At 34.5% G+C, this 10,723-nt stretch overlaps 1 protein-coding gene across 1 annotated transcript; it reads left to right on the top strand.

The window, feature by feature from the left end:
- The first annotated feature begins 3,550 nt into the window (after window positions 1–3,550).
- LOC136811844 (thioredoxin-related transmembrane protein 1-like) lies at window positions 3,551–8,101 on the top strand. Its single transcript, XM_067068474.1, has 8 exons — window positions 3,551–3,695; window positions 3,949–4,070; window positions 4,189–4,234; window positions 4,920–5,048; window positions 5,262–5,307; window positions 5,541–5,642; window positions 6,395–6,601; window positions 7,442–8,101. The coding sequence occupies exons 1-8, from the start codon at window positions 3,580–3,582 to the stop codon at window positions 7,457–7,459; spliced, it is 786 nt and encodes a 261-aa protein (XP_066924575.1). The 5' UTR covers window positions 3,551–3,579; the 3' UTR covers window positions 7,460–8,101.
- The last annotated feature ends 2,622 nt before the right edge of the window (window positions 8,102–10,723 follow it).

Genomic DNA, 10,723 nt, shown 5'->3' with positions numbered 1-10,723 from the left:
TGTAATCTTGTAGAAGAAAGATTAAATTTGCTTCTATTGAAAAATAGAAATAATCAAATTCGCTCATCTCTTAGAACGAGCACTTCAAAAAACCATAACATTAGACATAAACTCAAGCTGAAAAATCACCCGCGAAGGTACAAAAATAATCCTTATTCGGCTGAAGGTAAATTATTCTCCTGGGAAAAGAACTGCCAAACGATCAAATCAAAACATTGATCTGAACCCGCTGAATGTGTGATGTCATGATTAGCTTTCAATTTGCTTGTCTTGAAAGTTTGATGTGTGTACTTCGTCCCAGTCAGGAAAGAAGAGAATATTTACGCCAGAGATTTCTTGGCGTAGCCTTTGTGTAAGCCTATGAAATCTAAAGTCTGCGCCGGAGATATCCGGCGTACATGCCTTACTTTCCAAATTGGACTTCGTCAAGGTGGAATTTTTTAATGGCATGAAAACAGAATATGTAATGTCTTTAAGAACAAACTTCTAAAAGGCTTTTGTTGTTCTGTAAATACTTCTTTTTGGATTAAGAAATTCCATCTTTTATTGTTCAAATGATTATAATATTTATTTATAAGATGCTTTGTTGTTGTCTTTTAAATCTTTGGTGGCAAGCTAAAATATGTTCCGTTTGCGTCGTCCGACCGACTCACCTTCAAAACATTAATCCCGAGTCGGACAAGTCGGAAAAATGTTGGAAAAAGTTTTTGATAGCTAAGCACTTCTTTGAATCATCATTCGCTACGAGTTTTGTTTACTTAACCCACATTGAGTCCCATTTGAGTTTTTCATGTACCTTTATTGAAATTTTCAAGTTTAAATTTGGCGACGCAGTAGGGCCAATACCCCCGAGAGCCGAAAATAAGGTCCGCTTTTAAGGTTCACACATGCGTGCGCACATTTAATTTGGCAAATCATTGTTGATAGTTGATTGCCGACTTGATTCTTCGAGATTTACTAGATTTTAAAAACCCGACCGACCGACTGGATTTGAAGATGTTTCATGACGCGAACGGAACATATTTTAGCTTGCTGCCTTTGTGTAAACTTGCATATGTTTTGCATATTTTCCATTTAAATCCAACCACCGCTTTTTCATTCCTCTATTTTTGCATACAATTCAAGATGGTGGATAGAAAGGCAAAAAGGTCTATTGACCAAACTGTCAGGATGAAAATTATCCAGCGCATTTTTTATATTTTTACCTTCTTCTTCATCTTCAATAAAGCACTCAAAGTTTACTGAAGTTTAAGCACATAAGATGTTCTTATAGTTATTGATATTCACTGAAACACCGTTCGTTGTGCGCTGCGGTGGAGTGCATGATGTAACTCGCGCAGCATCTAAACTCGCCTTCTGTTGGAAGATCATATCATGGGCATTTTGGCGTTGCCACCCTTGAAGCAGCGGGCGCCTCTGTCTTTCTGCAAGTCTTTCCACCATTTTAGATGGCCATAACAATAGATCCAAAAGGGCGCCATAATCTTGTAAGATAATTTGTTTTGGTCTCCTGCTTTGGGAAGTAGCAATGTTTTTGCTTGTTTTCGATGATGACGTCAGCATTTTTTTTTCAGGATTTCATTTTTTTGGACAAAAAGTGATGACGTCATCAAATTTCAATAAAATATTTTTCTATCTCTGAAAACATTAATAATAATGCATCTTTGGTCAAAATATGAAATTATTTTGATGATTCTATCAAAAGTTATTGGAATTTCAATTTTTATGACGTCATCAAAATAAAAAAAACATCTGCGTTTGACTGAGTCTTATTCTACTAAGTTATACGCTTCGTTTGAGTCCAAAATGAGCTTCTGAAAATGATTCTTAACGTTGCAAGCATTTTTTGATGTAATCGTTACTAAAAATCCCTAACTAGCGGCCTGTACCGGTCTAATGAACGGCCTGGACCGGTCCAACGAGCGGTCAGGACCGGTCTAACGAGCGGCCACGAGTGTCTAGAAGCGGCCACGAGTGTCTAGAAGCGGCCAGGACCGTTATAGATCACATTTCTAGAAGGTCTGGAGGCCGATCTAAAACGGAAATTTGACCGCTACTAGACCGCTCGTAATGCCGGACCAAGACCGGTCTGATTTTCAGGTACTTTAAATCGCTTGGGAAGTCACATATGTTACGAGTAGCTTATAACGGCTACATATAGTGCTGGTCGACAAAGATGAACAAACATTGACTGTAAAAAATCATACGAAAAGAAAGCTTTTCTTTATTCAAAGAATATGATCTACGGAAAAAACATCTTGTCTGTGCGTTAAAAAGATATGATCAATTTATTATGGTACAAAAATTGCCTGTTTTCTCCTTAAATCTTTAATTCTGTTTCTTGAATATACTGCAATTGCGGTATATGAAAAATGTAAAAGTTACTTCTATACCGCAATTGCAGTAAAAATTACTACCGCAATTGAGGGATTTCCCTAACTGAATTATGTCATTATGATTTACGTTATGTTATATGTTCACTCAGCTAGCTTTTTGTTTTAAGTTACTCTTAGGTGCCAAATAAACGGGGGGGTTCGAATAAATGGGGGGGGTTGGAAAAAATTTTGAAATTAAATAAACGGGGGGGACCTAATTACCGGGGGGGGGTTGGAAAATGGACCTTTAAAAACCCTAAAAAGGGTCAAAATAGACTAAATTTAGGCTTTTTAGAGTAAAACAAGGAATTTTCCTTTTTGAAGCTAGGAATTTTTTCAATAATTAATAAACGGGGGGGTCCTAATAAGGTCCGGGGGGGTTGGAAAAAAATCGAAAAATTAACAAGCGGGGGGGACCGTTTATTTGGCACCTAAGAGTAAGCAGCATTGCAATTTCATTTTAACCCTCTTGCACCCAGTTGTTTGTTAAACAATGCAAAAGTGATCTTTTTCATTTCTGGGGCTTTATCAAAATAGACCCCTGTGAAGCGCTTTCTGTGATGTTATGTGCCAAGTGCTGAAACTTCTTCTAATTCCAACCTTTTTCTCCTAGTAGGTTGTCTCTGATGAGTCTGATAGAATTCATGCCAAAGCCATAAGCTTCCATCTTTGCAAGTAACAAGCCATGGAAAATACAGTCTATTTTTCGCCGGAACTAATTTTCAGGGAACTTATTTTCGCGATGTGAGGGTACCAAATTGACACATTTTGCAGAATTAATTTTTGCGGTTGACTACTACTCTTTGCTGAAATTCTTTCATATTCCTAGGAGTTTTTGGGAATGTTTAGTAAAAATTAAGACAGCCAAAAAACGTGAAAGTATTAGTTCCGTGAAAATTACTTCCGTGAAAACTTATTCCCACAAAAATTAGTTCTGTGAAGGTATAGCTTATTTCCAGATTTCAGTCATTTATACATGAATTTAGCAAAAGACTATGTTTTAATGATTTTATTCTGGATGTCTGTTGAGTAACTCAAGCTTGGCAAACAGAAGTTCTTAGTTCACTAAAATATCAGAAGTCATAGTGCGGTGTTTTAAGAATTAAGAGTCCTTGTCAATGATTATTTAAGCTCTTATATTATAGTTATATCAATATTGTTTCTCAAAATTTGACAGGTTTAAAAAAAAACAAAGATTTATACTATGAAAGTGCTTGTTTTTATTGCCTTAATGGTCATTGGGACCGCTGATGCAACTGCCAAAAGAATCACGAATGAAAACTGGAGAGGAATTCTTCAAGGAGAATGGTTGGTCAAATTGTGAGTAAACTAAACTTTTAAACTGAATTCAAACCTAAAAAAATTGTTTTTGTAGGTTATATGTTTTAAAATAAAGAAATATAATTATTCAAATTGTTGAAACATTAGCACAAATTTGAAAATTTATTATGTATATACTCCATTTCCCATTGCATTGTTATTTTCCGCTCAGCACAGCATTGAAACATATCCGACATATTTTATCCATGATTAACAAGATGTGTTTCAATTTGACATATTTATTTTAATTTAGTTATGCTCCATGGTGTCCAGCTTGTCGAGGAATGACACACACTTGGAAAGAGCTAGACACATGGGCAGCAAAAGACATGACATCATTATCTGTGGGTGATGTAGATGTCACAGAAGAAGCAGGTATCTTTAAAGTCAGATTCTAATAATTGTTATTTTAGTCACACTTTGTAACAAAATTCTGATTATCTGATGTTTATTATCATCTGTAAAATGTATTTCTTTTTTCTATATCTTTTAGAGCTTAATGGCAGATTTATGGTGACTTCTTTACCAACTATTTACCAGTAAGTAAATAAATGTCTTGAACTTTTTTATTATATATATTGAAAGTTCTGAAATTATCTTCCATGTAGCTTTATCTCCCCGAGTAAGGGTTTGGTAATTGGTGTCTGGAACAGCGAGACCAACAGTCCCGGGGGGGGGGGTACTTCTCTTGCCGACTGACGAAGGTGCTCCGCTGAGGTTCGAAAAATAGATCCTACGTGGGACTCGTTTTTTCAAAAATTTTGCCGAAATTTGCGAAAAAAGTGACCCTGAATGGGACTAAAATTCCAAAATGTTCTCAAAGTTTTCTACTTTCTCCCAAATTTTCCAAAAAAGGCACCCTACGAGGGACTGATTTTCTATTTTGGTATTTTTGCGACCCTACCTGGGACTCGTAGAGGTTAAAATAGGTACCCTGACCAGCGGCGCATCCCTGTAACCCATTTTGCCCTAGTACCCCCCCCCCGGCCAACAGTTCTAAATAAGTAAGTCGATATTTATCTTGGGAGCGTGAAAAAGATTTTCAAATATTTATTATAAAAGGGGTTAACCCTTTAGCTTGGGACTTAAAACTTTCAGCTTGCTGCTTTGATTCCCTCCCCCAGAAAACTATGAACTCTTTTTTTGTAGCTTTACTTGAGTTTTTTATTGAGTCTTTTTTGGAAGATTTTTTAAAAATCTTATTAATAAAACTTTTTCTTTCAGTGTCAAGGATGGGATCTTTCGTCAGTACAAGTCATCAAGAAGTTTAAAAGATTTCCAAGATTTTATTATCGAAGAAAAATGGAAGACACTTAAACCAATGACTTCTTGGCTTTCCCCTGATTCCTACGTGTAATTAATCTCTTTCCTTTGCGAAACACTGATTAATTGATTCTTCAAAAATCTTATTTCCTCTTAAAGAGATTTTTTACTATTCTTGTTATCAAGGCTTTGAATATTATGACATTTTTTTAGTTTACAAATTGGTAGTTATATTTTAACTTTGTGTTTTACTTTTTTGTCAAAAAGTATTAAAATGTCGATGAACTATTTTTATCTTTTCAGGATGACTGGAGTCAGTCAACTTTTCTCATTTTCAATGAACCTAAAGGTAACTTTTAGAAAATAGCATAGAATATCTTTCTCTTTAATCATCTGTTTTCTTTTTTTGCAAACAGGATAAACCCTCGTGTGTTGAATTCTTCCAGTTTATGCTCAATCCATTTCACTGGCTTGACCATAAAAACAAAAATTATCTTTCGAAATTTGATCAACGGACATAATCATTATAGAATGTAGAATTCCGATATTTACTCAGTTTTAATTTTATGATTTCATTTTCAGAATTTCCACGAAAGTTTGAGAACTGATTATGGTTTACCTGGTTGGGCATCCATGCTTTTGTTCGGTTTAGCTGTTATTGTTATTGGTCTTCTCTTGGGAATTGTAAGGTTAATTTTTATTCAGTCTAAAGATATAGAGATTTGTAAAGCAGTGTATGCCTTAAGAGGTATCTATTCGTGACTTTTTACTTTCAAGAATATAAACTTCCTTATTTAAAGTTATGTACTAAAAAGGGTAAAAATCGTGAAAGTCTCTGCTTGTGAAAAATTGTACGCCTAAAGTAGTCTGAGTTAGCTAAACGACTGTAAATTACCTATCGATATTGATCACATGACTAAATTAGAAAATTCAACCTATTTGATTGCGGTTCCTGACCTGGTAGATAATCATTTTTCGAGTTTTTCGAATGTTTTGAATCTTCAGTTTTCGGAATCCATACATTAAACAGAGGCGTATTTAGAGTAGGTCAAGTAGGTCAAGTGACATAGTTCCAAGAAATTTAAAAGTATGAAAAATTGTGAAACGGGAATAGTGTTAGCTAAAGTACAAGTGTGATACAAAAGCGAATCTCGGATAAAATAACTATTGAAAGATTATAAACGCGAGATGAAAGGAAAATCAAACCTCTCCAAGAACTCCACTCGACTCAAATTTTTGACCTACTTGGCAAAATTCCTAAATACGCCACTGCATTAAAGTTTTGAAATTCTCTTTCAAAGCTCCAGTAATAGCAAAAAAATCTAATTTGCGTCAGAACACTTGAAAGACTTTTTTTTATTCTTGGAATTCTTGTTTTTTATTGAGGCACTTCGCTATGAAAAGACTGACGGTAATTTGTTTTTTTTTTCTTTCAGGGATTAGTTCTGTTTATTGATTGGTGGATGGGACCACAACCAGACATGTACGAAGGTCAACAAATGTCCGTCGAAGAAATTGATGGAAAGAGGGATGAAGGTGAAAGCGAAGAAAAAGTGGAAGAAATTCGTGAAGCTGAAGAAGAAAATGAAGAAGAAGAAGAAACTTCAAAGTCTACAGAGAAGAAAAACCTTCGAAAGCGAAAAGTAAGTGAGATTGACTAATTTGGCACCTATCTATCTATATCACTTTAAGAGTAATGTGTAGTTTTTTCGACCCAATGCTTTCTGTAGTAGTTTATTTTAAGAATGGGCTCTTCCAGAAAAAAAACGTTCATAGGGGGTGGAAGATATATTGTCCAGGGGTATCGAAAAATCCTGAAAAACTGCTATGTCCATGGGGTGAATTTGCAATGTCCATGGGTAATTTTAGTGTCCAGGGGGTAGATTTTATGCTTGTTCAGAGGTAAAACGCGTGTCCAGGGGGTGAAAAATCGAAATGTCCAGGAGTAGATCTCTCCCCATGAACGAATTTTTCTGGAAGAGCCCAATAGATGGTCTTTAGCATCAATCAGTGAAATAAAATCATGACCGACATGATTTAGTTTTTCTACGCACTTCTTGTTTCTTAGCTGTGTCTTCTTAAAACCAAACTAAAATTTATACTTTTGCCTGCTTCATTTTGTCATAAGTCATTGGGCCATCCCATTAAATTTCCATACAAGGGGCTGGACGAACCTTTTCAAGTCAAAAAAAGATTTCTTGGAAATGCGTAGATACCCCATTGAAAATGGAAAGATTTTACAAAAAATCCCTTGGAAAATTTATTTTCATCCCTTAAAGTGACGGTGGACGAACGAAAATCAGTCTTTTGCCCCTTGGAAATTTTAAAATAATTTTTCACTCCCTGGAGAAACAACATAACACTCTTTCAGATCCCCTGGAAATTCTGCTCAAGTCACCCCCTGGAAATGTTCGTCCACCCCCCTGTATGGACCTAAAATGGAATGAATGATTCATTTTCATTTCATTTCTTTCACACTTCAGGTAAAGAAGGAAGATTGAACGCTGTGAGAATGTTGTTTGTGGTGCAGCAAGTGGTTTGAATTTTCACCATCCGTCAAAGCCAGTGATGTTTTACTGTCAAAAGACTTTACTTAGGATAGCTAATTTTTTCAAAATATTTCATATAGCGCTATTTATATTCTCCATGTAGCAAAATTATTTTCCCTCGCATCTTTTGTTTTTCAATTTATATAAATTTTCGTCAAAAGAACCGTTATCAATTTGTACAAGGGAATTGTTTTTAGGTAATTTATTTTCAGTTATTACATTAGATTAGTAGACTGAGCGTCATTTTTAAGAACAATTTGTAGGTTAACGTGCTTTTCATTAAAAAATGATTACAATTTCAAAGTGTTACATTTCTCAATATTTCAAACTGTTACAGTTAAGGATCTAGAGATTTCTTGGTTCTGTTTGTGATTTTGTTGAATGAGGTGGCTACTTTTTTAAATAAGCTAAGATCCACTTTAACGACGAAGACTTAGGCGTCTTTCGTCGTTGTTTTTATTTTCTGTCATTTTCCTGACAAGCTAGATATTACTATACGATGCATTTTTTCCTTTTTTAAATAGTATTTTTTTTTTTGAAATTTTACTAGGAAATGTTATTATTCTTCAAAGATATGAATTGACTCTATCCCGAGATTTTTTCTCATTTTTAAATGCATTGCGAGGCCCCTTGTTATGTGCCAGCAGCCTAGAACAAACAAGCCAACGTCGTAACGTCCTGTACGTATTAGGTCCACGTTGCATTTCAAAAAACATATTATCCTCTTAAAAATTTCATTTAAATTTACAGTATGTGGCCCCCAAAACGACGATCAAATTTAAGATTTCTTTCAAATCTAGAGGAAAAGAGGTTTTACAAAAATTTTGCTGCATGAAAAACTTTAACATCTTTACTTTATTTCCCGGAAGTTTTAGTAGGGGGGAATTTCGAATCGTTTTTTTTTTAGGTCGCTCGATATTTTTAGTCAAAGCACTTGTTATACATTTTTGGAAAGCTAAGGGGTTGGGGAATCAAAATAACTTGGGTGCCAATTTTTTTTCGGACACTTTGGTGTGATTTTCGGACAAATACGACGGTCTCAGGCAAAAATCAAAGGGCGAAAAATTAATGAAAATTTTAGCTTGAGAAAACGGAGACCTGTTGTATATTTTTGGAAAGCTCTCAGAAAATTAAGATTAGTGATATATTGCGAGTATAGGTGATTTCAGTCTCTTACTCGAGATATTGAGCTTCCAATAGCGCAAAAACTGGACATAACAGCTGTTTCTGGCTGAAAAACACTGTTTTTAAGGGTTAATATCTCGAGTTAGGTACAGAAATCACTGATATATTTGCAATATATCACTAATCTTAATTTTTTTGTAGCGAAACTTTGCTACCTTGGGACTTGCTTTTTTGCCCTGAATTTAGAATTTATAGCGGCCCAAAGAGCTGAATTATCGCCCAGAAAAGTTCAAAAACTCGTAGAATACATTAATTGCAAGATCATCAAATAGAAGTAGGAATATAACGGATCATTAATTTATCCTCTTATTTAAAAAAATCAGGACTTGCGCTGATTACGGAAGAAAATTTTTCTACGACGATTTTCAGCGTGCCCTAAAAAAACCGGCAAATTTTTTAATGCTTTGATATTTTCAGGGTCATAAAATAAGAATTAAGAAAGTCCAATGGTTGATATAATAAAGTACCTAGAGACTTACCTTAAATATGAATACAGTATATGGCCCCCAAAACGGAGACGGCCCCCAAAACGGGAATGAAGGTTATACTTAGAAATGAGCATGTTTTATGATGGTTTGAGACAGATTCAAAATAACATATTTGCGTCTAAAGGAATTATTTCAACACCACAATTAGATAAAAATTGCATATAACTCACTCTAGCTCCTTGGATATTGAAAATAAGTTATGAAAATGGGGTATAGGAAACTTTCTACACCTGATGCCGTTCAGAAAATGCAGATAAATCTGTGACTTTAGAGGATGGGTAAAAGATATAGCATCTTAAAGGCCAATCAGTACTTTGGGGCCCTAGAATCAGCATTGATAAAAACGAAAATTCTAAATATGAGAAACAGCAAAAAATCTTGAATTCCATTCTTATCAGCTTGAGTTAATAGCTTATAACAAAAAATTAATATTATATATAAAAATTTTCGCTCAATCAGCAAAAACGGCAAGTTCTGTCATTTTTTTGCAAAACAAAGGAGAAAAATACCTTTAAAGCTTTAATATTTCAATTAAGCTGTTTTTCTAAAATTTTCACAGCATATTCCATACATGAATGGAACTATTTTCAAAAAAAATTGGTTTTCAGAAACTTGATTAAGACGTTGTTAAATCAAAATTGTCATTTTGAAAATTTCTAAATTTTCAGTTTGGGCTTTGCAATATCGAAAATCTTGAAATATTTTATAAAAATCATAAATTTTACATCCATCGGGTCGTAAATTTAGGGGAAAACACAAATATGTTCATAGTTTCTTCCCCTATTACCTCTGGCCTTCATAATTTGATTTTAACTGCACCTACGTTTTGGGGGCCCCAAGCCTGCGTTTTGACAACCAGGGGTATACCGTAAAAATTTTATTAAACAAATTTATGCCCAAAACCCTCTAAATCACATTTCCAAGCTATGGTCAAAATTTTGTATTCATATCTTAAAGATATCTCGAGAAATCGCTAAAATTGTAAACCTCCGTTTTGGGGGCCATTAGGAAAAAGCTACCTATCTTTAAGCGATTGTAAAACCTCTTTTCCTCTAGATTTGAGAGAAATTTTAAATTTGATGGACGTTTTAGGGGCCACATACTATAGAGACTTTTGTCTTTGATATTAGCAGCGTAGAGAGCGGAATAATCGGTTTAAAGAGCTAAAATTTGGCACACGCCCTCCTTATGTTAAAACTTAGGGTTAGTTTTTTTCATTTTTGGAATTTCGCTTTTTTTCGCGAGTTATCCCCATTTTACCGGGATTTTGCGCTTATTTAACGTCATAAAAGTCAAAATAATTGACGTCAAATATTTTTTTAAATGCTAAAAATACAAAAATAGAAATTTTCAATCATGTTGAAAAATATTTGACGTCAATTTATCTAGGTTCCAAAATAAAAGGTTGCTCTACACAAGGAAAAAAAATCTTTATTCTAAATTTACCTACGACTGAGCTTTCTCTAATCCTTCTGAGTACTCATCGCTCTGGGTTTTATAATTGAACCTTCCCTTTCCTGAGTGCCCATCAAAGAAGGCTTTT

Source organism: Clytia hemisphaerica, unplaced genomic scaffold (assembly GCF_902728285.1).
Source record: "Clytia hemisphaerica strain Z4C2 unplaced genomic scaffold, Clytia hemisphaerica genome assembly, whole genome shotgun sequence".
In the NCBI taxonomy this organism is placed as follows: Eukaryota; Metazoa; Cnidaria; class Hydrozoa; order Leptothecata; family Clytiidae; genus Clytia; species Clytia hemisphaerica.
The sequence above is the reverse complement of the archived record's forward strand: the minus strand, read 5'-3'. Positions and strand labels throughout refer to the sequence as shown.

Bases quoted from the DNA above. Each gene is read 5' to 3' on its own strand.
- LOC136811844 (XM_067068474.1), top strand. From the start codon at position 3,580: ATGAAAGTGCTTGTTTTTATTGCCTTAATGGTCATTGGGACCGCTGAT. The intron at 3,696-3,948 runs GTGAGTAAACTA...ATTTTAATTTAG, and splicing joins GGAGAATGGTTGGTCAAATT to TTATGCTCCATGGTGTCCAG. The intron at 5,049-5,261 runs GTAATTAATCTC...TTATCTTTTCAG, and splicing joins CTTTCCCCTGATTCCTACGT to GATGACTGGAGTCAGTCAAC.